General features: G+C 42.4%; 1 protein-coding gene across 1 annotated transcript in view; it reads left to right on the top strand.

The window, feature by feature from the left end:
- The window catches only part of Abca9 (ATP binding cassette subfamily A member 9), a 79,521-nt gene extending 62,284 nt beyond the window's left edge, over window positions 1-17,237 (top strand). The window contains exons 27-39 of the mRNA XM_051158963.1: window positions 1,095-1,163; window positions 1,806-1,897; window positions 3,660-3,780; window positions 4,714-4,831; window positions 5,906-5,997; window positions 8,808-8,968; window positions 10,323-10,398; window positions 10,472-10,566; window positions 11,135-11,254; window positions 11,451-11,591; window positions 12,302-12,381; window positions 16,364-16,419; window positions 17,127-17,237. Of these exons, the coding sequence (XP_051014920.1) occupies window positions 1,095-1,163; window positions 1,806-1,897; window positions 3,660-3,780; window positions 4,714-4,831; window positions 5,906-5,997; window positions 8,808-8,968; window positions 10,323-10,398; window positions 10,472-10,566; window positions 11,135-11,254; window positions 11,451-11,591; window positions 12,302-12,381; window positions 16,364-16,419; window positions 17,127-17,225 (1,320 nt within the window). The 3' untranslated portion in view covers window positions 17,226-17,237. The remainder of the gene's footprint in view (window positions 1-1,094; window positions 1,164-1,805; window positions 1,898-3,659; window positions 3,781-4,713; window positions 4,832-5,905; window positions 5,998-8,807; window positions 8,969-10,322; window positions 10,399-10,471; window positions 10,567-11,134; window positions 11,255-11,450; window positions 11,592-12,301; window positions 12,382-16,363; window positions 16,420-17,126) is intronic.
- The last annotated feature ends 2,884 nt before the right edge of the window (window positions 17,238-20,121 follow it).

The raw sequence follows: 20,121 nt of genomic DNA, 5'->3' as shown, positions 1-20,121 counted from the left end.
TAGGTGAACATGCCTATGCATTTCTGTCAAGGTGAAGCAGGAGGGTGGTAGATATTTTCTATCCATTTTTTCATAAGAAGTGTCATACTTAGCTCATGTGACATGTAAACTTCATTATAGAAAGAGAGAAAAGCATCGTCCGTGGAGTAAACTCTGAGAGGCTGAATGAAAACCCATCAGCACTCGTTGTACAAGTGGAGAAGTTGGCCGAGCGTGGTGTCGTATGCGCCTTTAATCCCAGCACTTAGGAGGCAGAAGCAGGCGGATCGCTGTGAGTTCGAAGCCAGCCTGGTCTACAAAGTGAGTCCAGGACAGCCAAGACTACACAGAGAAACCCTGTCTCGAGAAGCAAACAACAACAGCAACAACAAAAAGAATCGCAGTCATTAACTGTGTGTGACATGTTCAAGGAAGAATTAGCATTCCGAGAACAGAGGGAAATATGTGAAAAATAATTTCTGGGAGTGAATCAGTAGGATTGGCAGAACTCACTTTTCAAGCGGAATAAGCAAAAGTGAGAAGTAAACGATCCAGAAATATCTCTTGATGAACGTAGCTCAAGAAATAAAATTGGTCCATTACCCTCTACTCGTGATGAAATGAGCTGCCCCTCTTTTGATATCTAATGGGACATGTGTACAATTCTCTCTATGAAGAATTTTGTCTGTTTTGGGGAATTGTCATAATTGTTTCCAAAAGTGGATGCCAGGAGATAAGACCGATATGTATAAAGGGTCCCTAGAGGAGAGTAGAGAGGAGGCATGGGGAAATAAGAACAGAGACTTGGGTGAGCACAGCTCAAGAAGACAGTTTGCTTCAGAAATACTTGGTCTGTATCTTCAGCAGGCCCGGCCAGCACTGCCCACAACCCTGCTCCAACCCCGACCCTCACCCCCAGTGTTTCACAGCACAGTATCTTGTATCCTGGCCCAAGGACAAGTTCAAGTTCGTGCAAACACTGAGGAACAAGGAAAGCATACTCACACTCAGAAAGACTTTACCTGATGGATTCCCAGGCTACGTAGAGGTTATTACAAACAGGACAAACCTTGAGCAGAAGAACGTGCACTTGACCATGTCTTCTTGTTTTGCAGATTTCTTATGGCTCCTCGGATGACTCAGGAGAGTCAGAGTCTCACATCTCATTTCTGGCATTGCTGATAGTAAGATGGTATTTCCTTCTTGATGTTTTTGCATTGGGAGACATATCTGTACAACTTGAGCTTCTTTAAGTCTCAGCAAATTTAAAAAATGTGTGTACATTTTGGGAATAAGAACACACACACACACACACACACACACCTTTAAATCCAAACTACTAACATGACACTGATCATCTGATGACCAGCATGGAGCCAAAACTCTAAATAGCATGAATACTTATATCAACTCATTACTTCTATGCTGGTATCTTTCCACATTTACTTATGTGTTTGTTTGTTTGTTTGTTTGTTTGTTTGTTTGGGAGTGCATGTTAAGGCACACTTGTAGAAGTCAGAGCTTGGGAGTCATTTATCCCGTTTCACCATGTGGGGCCCAGGGGTTGAACTTAGGTCATCAGGCTTGGCAGCATGCATCTTTACCAACTGAGCCTTCTCCCTGGACCATTATTAGTATGCTTATATTATTTCTTTTTTGGAATAACAACAGAGCTATTCATACAGTATCAAATAGATTGTCTTCACCTTTGTGAGAATATTATCAAATGTCATTTTGTAGATGGTCAGTCTCATTAAATTAACTCCAGTATGAAAACACTTGTTTTTATGATGAAGCTAATTTCGGTTTTCTATTTCTGTTCCTAGCCTTACCTCCACTTCTTCCTTTTCCTTTTTGTTCTTCGATGTCTGGAAAAGTACGTCAGGAAGAAGTCATTGAGAGTGGACCCTGTGTTCAGGTTGAGAGCATTTCAAATAGAATTTTATTTTTCATTTAATCTTTATTCTTTAGACATTTTAATATGCATGAATTAGTTGCAGGTAGGGAGAGTTCAGAATTCTTTGTAAGGGTCTGTGTTGCAGGTAAAATTATTGTAATTCAGCCTAGTAACAAAAGCAACATTAGCATATACAAGACCCTAAATTATGAGAGATGGATATTTTACTGGTACACCTGAGTTAAATACAAGAGAGGTTTTTGTTGTTGTTGTTGTTTTGGTTTCATTTGGTTTGGTTTTTTCTAGACAAGGTTTCTCTGTATAGCCTTCGCTGTCCTGGACTTGCTTTTGTAGACCAAGCTGGCCTCAAACTCACAGAGCTCCACCTGCCTCTGCCTTATGTGCCACTGTGCCCAGCTGAGATAGTATCTTTAAAAGAACAGATAAATATAGATGACCAACTAACTAGATGTTGACAGTCCAAGAAGAAAATAAACATGAGCAATAAGACCAAGGTTGAGAGGCATGGCCTTTCCCCACAGACTTAAGAAGACAGCTAGGACAAAGTTAAAAGCTTATATTGGAGTATAAAAGAAAATAAATGAAGCTGGATTTTGGAACATACTGAAATAGGGAATTATGAGGAAGGTATTGAAAATTACTTCATGAGCAACCAATACACAAGATGTTCTACACACTGTCTTATTCACCCTCCTATTCCTTTGAAGAAACCATTACTAAGGCAGCTCTTATAAAAGGAAGCACTTAATTGGGGCTTCGCTTACAGTTTTAGAGGGTTAGTCCACAGCTATCATGGCAGGAAGCAGATCGGCATGGCACTGGAGCAGTAGCTGAGAGCTTTACATCCCGATGCACAGGCAGCAGGCAGGGAGAAAAAGAGGTAGGCTGATCCTGGCATGGGCTTTGGAACTCTTAAAGCTAACCCCTGGTGACACACCTACTCCAACAAGACCACACCTCTTAACCCTTCCAAAACAGTTCCACTATCTGCTGACTAAGCATTCACATGTCTGAGTCCACGGAGGCCATTCTCACTCAAACCACTACCCCACACACCTAGCTTTCCCCCACAAAATAAAAATCAAATCCAAACCTAAGTGTTATGAGAGAGAGAGAGAATGACAAGAGGACATTGTGTTTTAGGGAAACCAAGCAAGCATAGTAATTAAGGTGGCCCAGGGGAGTGAAGGAAAGAATCAGCTGACTCTGTTATGGCTGACTGACGGTCTTTTTGGATAGCAGCAGGTGGAAGGACTGACTGACACATTGCTAAGAGGTAACACATGAAATAACTAAATGAACATTGGGTGTTGATCACACACCCTGGATTGACAGATATGTTCCTAATTTCACGCGTTCTGGCCCTCCATTCTTATGAAACTTTTGGAATTATAAAATATATCCCAAATCAATTTCTAACTCTTTCCTCAATGAAAGTTGCCTTAAAATCCATGGACAGAGGACACAGCAGAAGTGGTTCAACTCATGGTTCTATGCAAGGAAGGTGGGAGAGGTGTGCAGCAGCCTCTCAGTGCAGAGTGAGGAGACTAGCTTTGCTAGTTAAAGGGGGGAAAATGTCATGAAAAACTAAGAGAACTATATTTATGAAAAATCAAAACTGAATAATAGCAGCATCCTTTGAGTAGTTGATGAAAGAAATCGGGGCATTTGAAAGGTACACAATGGAGAAGAAAGATGGAGTTGTGTCCCGTTTCTAACCATTTCAACGGCTGATAACTTTAACACTCTGTGTTGGTTTTAGAATTTCCCCTGTAAGCTCTAGAGCTTTTCCAAACCCAGAGGAGCCTGGAGAAGAGGATGAAGATGTTCACGTGGAAAGAATGAGGACAGCAGGTGCCGTGACGACCCTACAGACGGACGAGGTGGAGCTCATAAAAATATTCTTCCTCAAATGTTTCTAACAGAAAAACAAGAAGTATTCCCATCTTAATTCTTTTAAAATCCTGGGAGATTTCTCTTGTTCTACTAGTTAGTTGCTTGATGTCAATAGGTATGCACTGCCCACAAACTATGAAAGCAGAGGGAACACACACACACACACACACACACACACACACACACACACACACACACTCAACCTGTCAATTTATTTTCAGTCACAGTTTGATAAATACAGGTAAACGTTGGAAAATTTAAGATTTTAATGAGTTTCTTTTAAAGATTTGTTTTGTATTTTATGTGTACATGTGTGTGTGTGAGTATATGTATGTGCCATGTACATCATTTTATATAGATGCCCATAAATGCTCGAGGACAGATGAGGGCATCGGAGTCCCCATAGAACTGGAGTTCTAGGCAGTTCTGAGCCACTTCATGTGGGTGCTGAGAACCAAACCCAGTGCTCTGCAACAGCAGCGAGTACTTTTAACCACTGAACTATCTCTTTAGCCCCAGCTTTTATCATCCAAATTAAGCAGGTTGTAAACAATTCAGAATAGAGTTCTCTTGTGCTTGTGTCTGTGCCTGTGCATGCACATGTGTGTGCACACATGTGTGTGTTCATGTGTGTGTGCCTGCATCTAGATGTTTTGGTATGCATATATATGTGTGTTGACAAATATTGGTTTATGTGAGTGGCCTCATCTCACTGTAGAATGGTAAGCCCAAATCACACACAGCACTGCTAACTAAATTCCCATGAGGGACTAGGGATGGTTCATTTGAAAATAGCAGTTTGTGGAAGGCGTGGTTTTCTTGTCATTCTATACAATGAAAGGCCTGGTGGAAGAGTTGTGAGGCAGTCCGTCAGTGGAGAACAAAAGGAATGCTACACTGATATTCATGTCTTTTCACAGAAACCGGTCATTGTTGCTAGCTGTCTGCGGAAGGAATATACAGGCAAAAAGAAAAAATGCTTTTCCAAAACGAAGAAAAAGATTGCCACGAGGAACATTTCCTTCTGTGTTAGAAAAGGTTGGGAACCACAGTTCTATCCATAGAGCTCCTGTGGGCTCAGAAGACTGGCTCTTTCTAAGGGGCTATGAGGTCTGAGATGGGGACCAACTGTTGGTGAGCGCTGAGAGGCAGCTGGCTCACCAGTGGAGTCAGGCTGTGCCCTTCAACAAGCCTCAGTGTGGATACAACAGTTTTTCTTTGCAAAGGAAGACAGTGTTATGGTCTTTCTCTTAAATCCTACTAAAAGAGGTAAAAAAGGATAACATAAATTTTACTTCATTATTAAATATTTATTTACTTTTTGGTATTGAGGATAAAACCCACAGCCGTATGCATGCTAGGCAAACATTTTACTGATGGTATGTTCTAAGTTCTGGTATCGGGTTAAAGTAAAAATGGTCACAATAGCTAGGACTAACCAAGTCACAGGAGTGTATCTTTCATTCTTAACAAGCAGTTAAGTGTAACAATTCGTGCCTATCACATCAGAACGGAAGGCTAAAGGGAGAATAGTGTAACAAGTTCAAGGCCAGCCTGGGCTGCACACATGAGGCCCAGTGCAGTCTGGACTATGTAGTAAGAACCTATCTCAGGTTAAAATAATGGTGTTAGTTATGGAAGTTTTGAGTAACTGAAGTTAGTGTTCTTTGGATTTCTACTTCAGTCTCTTAACTTACCTTAGGCAAATTATCTGCGTTCTTTAATACTCGCATTTCTCCTCTATAAGATGAAACTAGTAATGACGTGTTGTTTGTTTGTGTGTTTGTGTGTGTGTGTGTGTGTGTGTGTGAGAGAGAGAGAGAGAGAGAGAGAGAGAGAGAGAGAGAGGGGGAGGGGAGGGAAGGAGAGAGAGAGGTGGAGGGGAGGGAGGGAGGGACAGAGACAGAGACAGACAGACAGACAGAAAGAGAGAGAGAGACAGACAGACAGACAGACAGAGAGACAGAAAGAGAGAGAGAGAGACAGACAGACAGACAGACAGAGTCAGAGACTGAAATAATGTGTATAGTTCATTTTGTGTACTCTCTCTATAGGGAGAGTCTGAAAATTGTATTCAGTTTTATTTTTTAAAGGCATGCCTGTTTCTTTCAGGTGAAGTTCTAGGGCTCTTAGGACACAATGGAGCTGGTAAAAGTACAACTATCAGTATGATAACGGGAGACACGATGCCAACTGCAGGTCAGGTCAGTAATACACACAGAAACATGTTCCATAATGCTGAATAGATCAAATATTTTGCAATGGTCATCCATAGCAAGCTAAAAATACATTGGTGGTCTTTAATCAACTATAGTGACATGCATTAAAGATGATTGATTAAATTGTTTTATACTTAGTGCAAAAAATAATTAGAGAAGGGTTAATATTATCAGTATAGTGCCATTGGCTGAGTAGAGATAGAAATATTAATAAAGATTATATAATACAAACATAAAGCATGATACAAACACACACACACACACACACACTCATGCATACTTTCAAGGAAGAGACCATTGCTTTATTATTTTTCCCAACAACTTGGTAAACTGAATTGTCTCATCTAGTAATATACTGAAGACCACTGTTAAGATCTCAACAAGCCTTGCTAATGTGGCTCCAGTCACAAAGCTCCATATTTCATAACTATTCTCTGGCTCCATGCTGCAATTCAATACTGTGTGCCATTTGTGTACCAAGAGGCCACCGCTGTCTTTGCAAAGACGGCAGCCAGTAAAATTTTCTTGTAATAACTGAGACACATCCTGGCCAGATGGTGGGACAATGTCTCCAGTGACAGGAGAGACACTGGCAGCTTCAGGGGCTACTGGGAATGTATGGGAGGTCTCCGTGCACAGCCTGTTGCTATGCAGGAGGTCTAGAATTTCCTAAGATGACAGACATTAGAGACAAGCAAAACAATCTCCCATAGTCTAAGATAAAATATTAAAATGTACATAAGTTGCACTCTTATAGGCCAAGTTAGATAAGATGACGGACAGAAACCAACGGGTTACAATTTCAGAGGAAAATAGTGTTGCCATTCGATCTGAGGCTAAGATCGGAGGGAAGATCCATGAAGGATTGTTGTACATGGTACTGATTGCTAGAGAAGCTTCATGAACTGCCTTTTTGTTTCCAGTCTTATCTGATGCAGCCACTGGAGCAGTCCTTGAAAAATGCAAATGAAAGCACCCTCCTGGTTACAGACTGTTACCATAGGTGGTCCAAACTCTACTATGGCTGCAGATGGCTTAGCACAGTGAGGGCTGTGCCAACTGCCTTTCTCTCTCTCTCTCTCTCTCTCTCTCTCTCTCTCTCTCTCTCTCTCTCTCTCTCTCTCTCTCTCTCTTGGGTTGGCTTTTGGCGTTCTCACTGTAGAGTATGTGGGCTTGCTCTCCCAGGGGAAAGAGCAATCTCCAGGTGCTTGGCTGCCTCCTCAGTGTCACTCTAAGTTCCACCTGCCCAAAGGGCCATTTATTGCCTGTACTCATCACTTTACTAAGTTATATATCAGATGAATGCATTTTCAAGAAAGCACTACGAAGAGAGTGTAACCAGTCTACGCACGTTTCAGCTTCTTTATTTTCTGTTTTCTCTCTAGAATGAAAGTTCTGCATGGCAAAGTTAACTTTATCCCCTCTTTTGTGCCAATGAGAGACAATAACAGATCATCAAGGTTAAAGGCTTAGGTTCTAAGTTGATCCTATTTTCAGTTCCCAAGTTGACCTTCTGTGACCTTTGTGCAAATTTCTAAGTCCATGGTTGCATTAGGTTCACATATCTGATAGGGACACAGCTAACTGTAAGGGTTTTAATGGATATTCTAATAAGATTTATTAAATGCTTGGGCTCCAGCACATAGAATCACCAAGCACACATTAGCTGGTATAGACAGCACAGTGCTGATCTCATCAAAATAATAGATATTATCATTTTATTGTCTTTCATGTGGTAGATATATTGCCAAGGGATTTTTTCTTTATTCATCTCTTTGGGGCTGCTCAGCTTGAGAATTAATGGCATTGTGGATTGAGTAAATGTGTACAGTAGGCTATTTAATAGCATTTATGCCTCCTACCCACTAGATGCCAGTGGTATCGTTTCCACCACAGATATAAACACTTTTGACAAGCAAATATCTGTGTCTCCAGAAAGTGTGAGATGAGCCCTGAGAGGAGGAGTGCCTTCACTGGAAACCACTGACCTCTGGGGAAACAGAATGCTTAACGAAAACCCATTGTTCTGAACGTTCGGATCAATGCGAGAACTCAAGTAATAGGCCACATACTGGCCATATTAACTTGAACTGCAGTGCTGGATTTAGTCATAAAGTCTAAACTATAATGCTAAGATATAACAATGTGGGATATTTAAATATTTCTAAATATTGAGAAAGTCATCATTCCCCCAGAGCTAAGTGATCATTTAAGTCTTTAATGATGTTTTTGTGTGAACTTCATACATGAGAATGGCATGCACATTATTTCTGCCCCTTCCCCTACCTCTCCAACTTTTTCAAAGTTCCACCCCTACTCCTCAAACTCATGGTCTCTTCTTTAATTATCATTGCTACATGTATACACACACACATACACACACCCATGCATGTATATGCACACACATATGTACATATATAAATACATACACACATACATACAACTATTGAGTTTGTTTAGCATTGTTCACATGAACATGTGTCCAGGCCACTTATGTTTAGACAACCCATGAGGGAGCATATCCCTGGAGGAAATGGATTCTTCCTCTCTCAGCAACAACCATTAACAAGATGTAGCTCTTCATCTGGACTTTAGAACCATGTAGACTTTCCCCTATCTGGCTTGGCATGTCAACTGGTGTTGTCATTATGACAATGGTCATGTTCCAGCGATTGTATTTTTACTATTAGCTTTCAGTGCCCATGTGCATGAGGAGAATATCATCAGTATCACTTACATGCACATACATATGCAGTTTTGAACAGAATCTGAGAAAATTTTTTTTGTGTGTGTAGGTACTTTTGAAAGGGAGTAGTGAAGGTGCTGCCCTTGGGTTCTTGGGGTGCTGCCCTCAGGAGAATGTGCTCTGGCCCATGATGACAGTGAAGGACCACCTGGAGGTGTATGCTGCTGTGAAAGGACTGAAGAAAAAGGATGCCTTGGACACCATTATGCGGTACATGGAAAAGCCACACTCATTTCCTGTTCAGGGGGTGGTATCCTATTAGTGGTGTTCACACAAAACTAAAGTCAGGAGCTTGTAACTAGTGAATCTTTGCTTGTGAGAGACTTGGTCATCTAGAACCTAGTTCACGGTTGACTTCTCTCAATTTAAGCCTAGAGAGAGAGAAGTTTACAAATTTTCTTTCTATTTTTTAGAAGAAAATATTTATTGGGCTTATCTGCAGGTGGGAAGAGTCCATCGTGGTGGGGAAACATGGAAAAGAATACTGGAAATAAGAGTGTGATGACCAAAAAGGGCTATAAAAATCAGTATAAGCCAGCTTTATGTTGTTCTAATGAAATTCATGAGTCTGGATGCATTTGAAGGAAAGAGGTTTATTTATTTAACTCAGCTTTCGAGGTGAAAGTTCAAGATGTCAGCCTTTTGTCTAGTGTCTGGTAAGGCTCAAATAGCAATGATATCAGTGCAGGATTGTGATGAGGGAGAGGTGATATGACCAGGCAGAAAACTAGAGAGAGGCAATCCTTTCTGGAAAACACAGCTCTGTTTCTCTAGAGCATTGCTTCTTTCTTGCAGGTGGTTTTTCCTTCTGTCCCCAAGCTCCTGGAGTACAGACTCCTGAGACTCAAAATATATTTGCAAAATACCTAGGCCATATAGCTTGGCTTTTCTCTGGCTAGTTCATAACTTAAAGTAACCCATTTAGTCTATTCTTAATTCTGTCATGGGGATGATTACCTGTGCTCAGGTCCCATGTGTCTGTCTTCCTCATATTTGCTAGCAAATCTCCCACATCTGTCTCTCTCACAGAATCCTTTTTTCCTATCAGATGACCCACCTTCTATTTTCTGCCTAAGCTACAGGTCATCAGATTTATTAATGACAGACATTACATCTATACAATACACAAGATAGTCACTCTACAGTTCACAACCTTCCTACTGCTTAGACCATCATGTTACAATGACCACCAACTATAAATTATTTTGTTGCTACTTTATACTGTAATTTTGCTACTACTACATGAATCGTAATTTAATTATCTGACATGTGACCTCCACAGGGGTCATGACCCACAGCTTGGGAACTGCTGCTCTCCGGACTTTCCCCCAGTCTCTACAGCTTTTAATGACCCGCACTGTGTCCTGACATCACCACCTAGGAATCACATGAATGTTTGGTTATCAAACTGTCTAAACATTAGCAATAACTTCAGGGGTATCAAATTTGTGATCACTCTGTTGATTTTTTTTTTAAAACTCTCACCACTATAGTATTGTTCAGACTTGCTTGCTGCGTTGCTTCCTCCTCGTGTGTAATAAAGATGGACTCGTGTGTTTCTCAGGTTGGCGAATGCATTCAAACTGCAGGACCAGTTGAAGGCCCTGGTAAAGACCCTATCAGAGGGAATGAAGAGAAAGGTATGTACAAGGTCCAGGATGCCCTTCTGCACCCTGGAGGCTGATGACAGACAGGTTGTCCTTCTTGTTGCAGCTGTGCTTTGTGCTGAGCATCCTGGGGAACCCATCTGTGGTGCTTCTGGATGAGCCATCCACAGGAATGGACCCTGAAGGGCAGCAGCAAATGTGGTGAGATCTCAGCAGCCACACTGGTGTGGATTTTTGGAGCTCGTAAAAAAATTGACTTTCAATATAGTTTACTTAAAGACATTCATCCATTACCAGGAAAAGCAACACTAACAGAAAAAGTATGCAATTTCATATCTGACCATTACTGGTTAAAAAAAAAAAAGTCATTTCTTTCATCTAAGGAATTTATACCCATTGTAATAATTTTGTCCTTTTAGATCTTCTGAATATGCATAGGGCATAGCTGGTTCACCCAATTATTAATTTTCAAATCCTTCTGCGATAACAGCAACATGGTCATGGACACTAAAACAAAAACCTGAATCCTCAGTATGTTAATTACTTTATGAAATTTCTAAAATCAGTCATGTTGTGTTATTGCAGTATATTTTATGATTATCACATATTCTAATAAGTGCTCACTTTCTTCCTTTTGCCTTCTCATTAATTCTCCTGATGTTCAGCATTTCTGAGAGAGCAACCTTTTTTCCCCAGTGTTCAGCCCCAAATAATTTCCAAATTATATGTTTTAGCCAAAACTTATTTATTCTCCTCAACCTAACTCTAGGCAGGCAATCCGGGCCACTGTTACAAACACCGAGAAAGGTGTCCTCCTGACCACTCATTACATGGCAGAGGCGGAGGCTGTGTGTGACCGTGTGGCCATCATGGTATCTGGGAGGCTGAGGTGAGTACCTTTCAGACCTGCCATTGACCCCCCCAGGTCGCCTTATATGATGAATAAACACTGTCCACTGTGAGGAGCTGGAAAGTCTGTGCCACTTTCTGCCTGTCCCTGGCCCTAGCATCCAGATGCTGAATTGTACTAACCATAGATAACTTCTTGCCCTGTGTGACTTTAGCTTTCTCATATCTCTCTCCAGATGTATTGGGTCTATCCAACATCTGAAAAGTAAATTTGGCAAAGATTACCTGCTGGAGATGAAAGTGAAGACCCCCGCACAGGTGGAGCCCCTCAACATGGAGATCATGAGGCTCTTCCCCCAGGCTGCTCGGCAGGAAAGGTAAGACATATGTATTATTTTAGTCTTTATTCTTGGAGTTTTTTTTTTTTAAAGGATAATGAGAAGTGAAAGTTCTTTCTTTTTATTGTTTTTAATTTTAGTAAATGTGAGTACCTTCACAACTAAGAGAGAGCCTCTGTTCCAAGGGCTGCCACAGGCAAACTAATACAATAAACTCCTCGCTGGAGGCTGGCTTTTGTGAGAGAATTAGCATTTGTGTGGCTCTGAAGTGTGCCAGTGACTAGTCTATGTTTGTGCCTATACTACCTCGGTGACCCTTGCTAGAGGGTCAAACCATTCATATTAAAGGAGATGCCCAGATAGAGCCCAGTGGTGGTACTACGCAGTCGTCAGGGTTCCACGAATGCTGTCCCTCAGCATCTGTGTGAGTCATGGTGCTCGAGGCTCGGGTAGATTAAGCAAAACCAAATAACCAGCAGGGTCTACTTAGTCATCCTCTTCTTCTTCTTAAGATGGAAGAGCAGTCTTGGGTCCCCCCTTCTCAAGGCATCATCATCATGCCATTTATTTCTTCCCTTGTGTCCCAGTCTTTCTCCTCATAGACTCACGTCTTGTTGATCAAAGAGCACTTGAAGTACAGATATCTCCAAGTCATAAGATGTACGTTATTTACGCAAATTGCTGATAAGATTGGTGTTTGCATTCAGACATGTACTCATCACAGAGCTCACCCCCTTCCCTCTTTACAGGTACTCCTTTCTAATGGCCTATAAGTTGCCTCTTGAGGACGTACGACCTCTATCACAGGCTTTCTTCAAATTGGAGAGACGTAAGTGAATGTTTAGAAATAATACTCCAAAAACCATAAAAATATAAGCCAGCTCCAAAATTAACGTAATGTTCACGATACACAATGAATTGCTGAGACAACTAATCCAGTGCTTCCTGACAAGCAGTGATTTGGCTTCTCCGTCTCAAAGTGCAAAAGGCATTCAGACTAAGTTCAAAAGTCCCCTTAACCCTTAAAAGTCCCAATACTGTGCAAAAGTCTTTCTTATGACTCTAAAAAAACTGAATTGTGAGCCCTGGTATAATAAAAAAGAAAGCTACAGACACCCAATAAATGATGGCTCAGAGAAAATATTTCTATTTAAAGGTGAGTAACAGAAAGATAGCCAGCAGAAATCGCACAAAACCGAAACCAAACCACACAGCAAGTCACACTGATTATTGCAGCTACGTGTCAGGACATGCAGAGCATGTTTTGGCATGAGGCAACTGCGTACAGAATTTGGTTTCCTCCTCCCTATTGGCCTGCCATCGGTAGCTCATTTGACCGCCTTCTCGGTCCTGTCCTACTCAATGTCTGCAGCGTCCCTCTGTAGATGTTCTTCACCTCTGGTATTTGCAACATACTAAAGTCTTCACCACAACATAGGCACCACACGTCAAAGCTTCATGCGTGTTCTGCCCAGGAATCTGACTCTACTACACATTGCCTGGCCTCCTACACGTTTCTCAGGAACCTTGGCACAAGCCCCGGTCACTTTGTAACTTTTGCATTAGGAGCGCATGCAAAACTTGCGCCACGTGAATGGTTCCACGTTCTGCTGTTGGCTTGAGAAATAGCCAGCTGCTCTTTCACCGAGGCCGCAACAGGCTCTGAGTGCCTGGGTAGCTGAAACAAGAAGGTTCTCTCCACGATCCTGCATCAGCAGAGTGCTGATGCTCTTACCGCTCAGTCGCTTACCTTGGGGTCTTTTATGGAAGTAGTCTGTCCCTCAAGGCAACTTTCTTATTTTTCCCATTATTTCTCTTTCATAGCACGAATGACTCTAACAGTTGCAGCCACCCTTTCTGCACCGGCTTTGTCTACAGCAACTTTAAATGCACACTTTTTCAGAAATGTTTATTCTACTTCTTCCCGTCTCTCTTTGTAAAATTGTTATTATGCTGTATTCTGAATGCTGCTCTGTCCCCAAAATTTCCCCACACAATTAATCAATCTATTACCTTGAATTTAGCTTCACTCAAATTCTCAGGGCACAAACTGTAACAGACATCATTTCCAGAAGTCACACAATTGACTTCTAGGCTAACTCCCAGCAGAGCGTTTGTTTTCATCTGAGGCCTCACAGAATAGCGTTTACTAGCTGCATGTCTACTGTCATCTGGGTCTTCCATCAGAAGGTCCCATAAGCTCTGTTTTATAGCACCCTAGGGCTTTTCTAGCCCTCTCCCCAAACTTTTCCAGATTTCTCCCACAAACCAATTTCAAAAGTCTGAGGACCAAACAGTCGTGTTTAATCACAGAAATGACCCCACTTCTGGTACCAGTTTCAGTATTACCTCTGTGTTATTATAGTCAAATACATACCAGAAATAACTTATGGGTGGAAGGACTTAACTTGGCTCCTGGTCCTAGACAATTGCAGTCCATCACATCAGGAGAAGCATGACAGATGGGAGCATGTTACCAGCAGCAGAGGAAACAGTTCAGAGCCAAGAGTAAGCATGGTCTTCGAAGGCTCACCTGTCGTGACCTACTTCCCCCAGGCAGCTCTCATCTCTTAAAGCTACCTATAGCTTTCAAGTTAGTGTCACAAACTGGGGAGTGTTTGGATAGCTAGTGAAGGATGTTTCAGAGTCACACTGTAGTAGTCCTCACGCCCTTTCTCATGCTGTGCTTTCAGCCTTGCCAACCACCTTCTGTTGAAGACTCACACTTCCCAGCTTGTGTCTTCTTCTTGATACATGGTTAGGGTCACCCATCGAGGTTTCCTATTCTTATCTCACTGTACACTCTCATTGAGGTTCTTATTTTGGGGGAATTTTTAAACATTTTTTAATGCCAAATTTTCTACCTCATTATGGGAAGATGATCCAAAGTGCCAAATTTAGGCATGCAGTTAACATTTCCTCATGCGTCACTAGACACCATTATTTTCTCAGTTTCAATAGGCTTACTGAAGGAGCGGAACTCAGAGGTTTTGAGGAGCAATGCATGCTCCATGAGCATCTGCATGCCACCAGATCAAACGTGGGTAACGCAAACTCCAGCACAACGCCAGGGTCTTTCCTCTCTCAGGTCACACTTGCCAAAGCCAGGAAGGTTGCCAGGATTTATTTAATCTCTCTACTAACTATGTTCTCTCCTAGGCTTGTAAGCTGATATTAGGGATCCCTTTAAGGTAGAGTGTAAGGGGAAGAGAGAGGAGGTAACATGGCAGCATGGTTGATCATGGGCACTGTAGTTAGCACATCTGGAATTACTATATAGGAACACAGTACATCATCTTGAGGCTATAGATAAGCACAGCGGTTACCACTGCCATTAGATCCAAAGAGACAGACGCAGCCAGAGGCAGAATGGTGTAGAATTTATTACCTTGAGAGAGAAATAGCGGCTGCCAGTCAAGAGACTTTGTGTCAAGAAACAACCTAGCTGTCCTTCAAACAAAGGATGGATAAAGAAATTGCCGCACATTTACACATTTATCCAGCCGTTAAAAACAAACACATCTTGAAATTTTCAGGCAAATGGTTGGAACTAGAAAAGATCATGTTGAGTGAGCTAACCCATACCCAGAACGACTTGCATGGTATATACTCACAAGCAGATATTAGCCGTATAATACAGGATAACCACACTACAATCCACAGGCGTAAACAGGGAGAACCCTTGGGAGGATGCTTAATGCTCATTCAGAATGGCAGTTAGAATAGACACTGGAAGTGCCTGAAGACAGGGAACAGGGCAGAGGTCCTCTCAAAGACTGCACCCAGCAGGAGATCGAAGCGGATGCTGAGACTCACAGCCAAACTTTGGGGCAGAGCTCAGGGTGACTCAGGGAAGAGTTAGGGGACAGAAGCACCTGAAGGGGACAGAAGTTCCACAAGAAGACCAACTGAGCGAACAAATCTGGGCCCAGGGGACCTACAGAGACTGATGACTGTGCATGGAGAAGACCTAGACCTCCTGCTCAGATGTGGGCGATAGATACATAGCACAGTCTCTATGTGAGCCCCATAATATGGGGAGTAGGGGCTGCCTCTGACATGGACCCTATTGCCCACTCGTTGGTCATTTCCCCCTCGTAGGGTGGCCTTGCAAGGCCACAGAGGAAGAGGATTCAAGCAGTCTTGATTATACTTGATAGGCTGGGATATATTCGTGGTAAGGAAGTAGGGCTCTCCCTTTCTGAGGACTAGGGGTGGTGGCAGGGGAAAAGGGGAAATAGGGAGAGAGTGTGGGATCCGGAGGAGATGAAGGAGGGGACTGCAATAGGGATGTGAAAGGAGTAAATTAAAAATAAACAACCTTTAAAAGAAAAAAGAAAAGATAAAAGAAACACCATGACCCTTTTTCTTTTCTTTTTCCCCTCCTGCCTAAAACCCACTGGTACACATTGCTTAACACCAGCCTCTGGGGCAGGAAAAAGAAGGGCAGATGTAGGAGGCACATGGGAGTTTTCCAGCACAGGATTAATGTTCCAGGAATGCTGCCTCTCTGGAATACCAGAAAGCCTATCTTTAAAAGCCTTCTGATGTCTTAGCTTTATTTCATATCACTGTTCTGGTAACCCTTATGCTTCTTTTCTCTCCTCTAGTGCCTTTGCCAAAACTCTCAAGAAACAAAACAGTGTTTCTATCTTTTTATATGACCAAATGGTGTCTTTACTTTCCAGTAGTTAACTCAAAACCAGCTATTATCTTACATTGTTACTATTTGTGTGTCCTTTGTGTACATAAATTGGTAAAATTCCTTGAATTAAAATATGCATTCTCAATGGCTGTTCATCTTTACACAGTGAAGGAGAACTTTGACTTGGAAGAATACAGCCTCTCACAGTCCACTCTGGAGCAGGTGGGTGATTTTAAAAGATTGCATATCATCCTGAAAATCAAGTTTAGAGCAGGGGAGATGGCTCAGTGGACAAAGTACTCTCTGAACAAGTTTGAATCCCTAGAATCCACATAAGACAGAGCGGGCGTGGCTGACTCCTGTAGTTCTAGCACCATGGAAGCAGAGGTGAAATCCTTAATCAGGGCAAGCAGGCTACCTGAGCTAGCTGCCTGGGGAGCTGTAGCTTCAACTGGGTGCCCATGGCTCTGTAACTGTAGTGTGCAGAGACACTGAAGAGGAAGCCTGGCAACAACTTCAGGCCTCCACAGATACCTGCACACATGGACGTGAATATATGCGTGCATACACATGCAAAAACATGCACCCTGTATCCCATACTTGACCACTTCCCCTTGGGGGGGAGGCTTGATGGCACTCAAAGAGAGGACAAGCAGGCTACCAAGACTTGATAGCCTATGACCATATAGTGGGGGGAGGAGGTCCCCCTCGGTCATAGACCTAGGGGAGGGGAATAGGGTGAACGCGGGAGGGGAGGGGAGGAACGGGTGGATACAAGTGATGGGATTACAATTGAGTTGTAATCTGAATAAATTAATAAAAAAATAGAGCAAATAAGCTTAGAAAGCATATAACCAGTATATATAAATTTTGCGTCATTTGCTACAGAAGGTAGTGCGGCGTGCCTCTCCTTTCTTCCTTCCTTCCAGGTCTTCCTGGAGCTCTCCAAGGAGCAGGCGCTGGATGACTTTGGAGAGGAACTGGATTCCTCAGTGAAGTGGAAGCTCCTCCCACAGGAAGAGCTCTGAAGTTCGAAACCGCCTCTCTATCTCCAAGCTCACGTCCTCTTTAAAGACAGTATTTAATAGTATCAACGGGCCTTACTTATCTCAGATGTAGCACTAAGTATTTTTGAAACTCGTGTCAGGATTTTTTTCAGTAATGGCCAAAGTGAGAAGCAGGCTAGAACACGCAGCCAGGGCACCCTCAACCAAGTCACCTTTCACACAGTGTGATGCTTTCAAATGTGTTCATAGTACCTATCAATGCTTCTGAGCTGCAGAGACGATCGAGTTTTCTCCCCCTGAGTCTCAAAACATTAACTATTTTCTTTCCTTCTTGTCTACGTAAGGCATAGTTTAAATGGTATTGATTTTAGGGAGGAAAGAATCAATGGGTTTCCCAACAGCACAGTGTTTGTTTTTCTTGTAACTCACTCTGACCTCTTTTTCGTTTATTGGTTTTTCTTTTCTGACAGTTTGCAGACTTTGAGTTACAGAGAAATGTTTTGTCTGTTGTGACAACAAAAACAGCTTTAAACTTGTGGGAGTAAATGCTCGCAATAATGAAATGACTGAGTGTATATTTACATATGCACTGAAACGTTTCTGAAATTTTTGTTTTCAAAAATTGATTCAAAGGTGTACTCTCAGGTAAAAGGATTAACTTTGCAAGTCTTTATTTACCAAGTCTGTAAATGCTACAACCTATCTACTGCAACATAGTACAGTTACTCTGAACCCTTATGTATGAGATTTTTCTTATTATGACTATAATTGTCACTAATTAACCAAACATTTACAGGCAGTTATGGGAAAACATTTACTTTGATGCTAGGGTCGTATCTTCACAGTATATGTGAATATCAATTGCCCTCAATTTATGAGAATTCTTACAGTAGATCTTAAGCAAAGACTCCAAGTCTTTAATTTTCAAAAAGAGACATTAATGCTGGCCCTGCTGATTTATCTGGCTTTATAAATGACAAATTAATTGGTACAAGTCAATACATTAAAAGCACTTTACTTGAGGCCAGAAAAACTGGCTCAGCAGGTAAAGGCACCCTGTTGTCAAGCCTGGTGACCAGAATTTAACTCTGGGTACCCCTGAGAGAACCATCTCTCAAGTTGCTTTCTTACCCCACACACATGTGGTATCATGCACGTGTCTACACATCTGCACTCAGAAAAAAAGAAAACGAAACAAAAATATAATGGGCTTCATTGTGGTGTTCTCATATATACATTGTTTTTTGTTGACCCTTCTGTATTGCTCCTTTCCTCCTCGTCCCCCTGAGTTACCCCCGTTGGTCACCTTCTTGCCCACTGGCCCTCTTCAGCTTTTATGTAGCATGTATTCCAAAGCCACCTTCTATGTTCTCTCCTTAGTTGTTCTCGTTAGTCTTTCTCAGTTTGACACAGACTAGAGTTACTTGGAAGAAGGGAGCCTTAGTTGAGGAACTGTTAGCCTGTCTGTGAGGCATTTCCTTTGCATGTTTATCTGTGCATCGCCCACACGCAATGCCCATAGAGACCAGAAGACGGCATCATATGCCCAGAGACTGGAATTATATACAGTGTTGAGTCTCCTTGTGCTGGGTATTGAACCCAAGCCCTCTGGAAGAGCAGCCAGTGTTCATAGGATGGGTCCATCTCTCTAGCCCCAGCCATTTGCTTGACTGCCAGTTGGTAGAAGGGTATCTGGCCCACTCTCAGTGGTACCAACTCTAGACAAGTGAATCTGGGATGTGTAAGGAGGGTAGCTGAGCAAATCCTGGCAAGCAAGCAAGTAAGCAGCACTCCTCCACGACCTCTGCTTTAGTTCCTGCCTTGAGTTCCTGCCTTGCTTTGGAGATGGACTGTAGCCTGTCAGCTAAAATAAAACCCTTTCTCCTAAAGTGGCTATTGCTCATTGTATCTGTTCTACTAATAAAAACAACCAGGACAACAATCTTCAGACCCCTTTACCTCTTTCATGATCCTTTTTCTAATTTTATAATCTAGACTACGTGTGTGTGTGTGTGTACATGTGTGTGTGCGTGTGTGCATATGTGTGTGTGTCTGTGTGTGTGCATGCGTGCATGTGTGTGTGTGTGTGATTCACACAGTCTGAGTCTAGGATCTACATATGAGCATAAATAAGGGGGAAATTGTCTTAGTCTGAGATACTTGAAATAGTGTAAGTTGCATCCTTTTTCCTGCAAATGCTTTTATTTTACTTTACAACTGAAGAAAATCGCCACCCCCCACACACACATGTATATACCCCATCCTCCTTCCCCATTCATCTGTTGTTAGAACCCTGGGCGAGTTCTGTTTCTTTGTTATTGGGAATATTCTAGCAGTAAATATGGATATGCAAACATTTCTGTGTTAAGACTTCCAGTCCTTTGAGCACGTACCCAGGTGAAAGCACTGTATTTGTTAGCACTAGAATAAGTGTTTCTTGCAACAAGCCAAAAGCCCAAACAGAGCACTTATCCTCTCATTACACAGCTTGCCTCTACCAGGCCTTTAAGACACTGTTCATTTGCACCGTGAACAATCTTTTAGTGAAACGCTCTGAGAACATGCTGATAGGATAGACCACTTTACTACCCGAATAGTACTTTCTCCAGGTTAAGAAAAATGATACTTTTGGGGGGGTGGTCTAAGTTTTTTGTGGGTGAGTTGGTGTTCCCCTCTCTCCACTAGGAGTCCTGTCTAGTTAGAGGGTGTCGTCTTGAGTCTCCGTGAGCCCGGATACTAGGGGTCTCTGCTAGAGTCACTCTCATATCCTCCCAGGAGCCTACCCTGTCACAGGTCTCCAGCTTGTCTCAGAGATGCCCCGCCCACAGTTTCTGTTCTTGCTGCAAGCCATCTGTCCTCCAGCTCCTGCCCTCCCCACATCTGATCTCCACCCTCATTTCCCTCAACCTTCCCTCTC

This window comes from Acomys russatus, chromosome 16 (genome assembly GCF_903995435.1).
Source record: "Acomys russatus chromosome 16, mAcoRus1.1, whole genome shotgun sequence".
NCBI lineage: Eukaryota > Metazoa > Chordata > Mammalia > Rodentia > Muridae > Acomys > Acomys russatus.
Note: the sequence above shows the minus strand (reverse complement) of the source record. Positions and strands in the feature narration are given on the sequence as shown.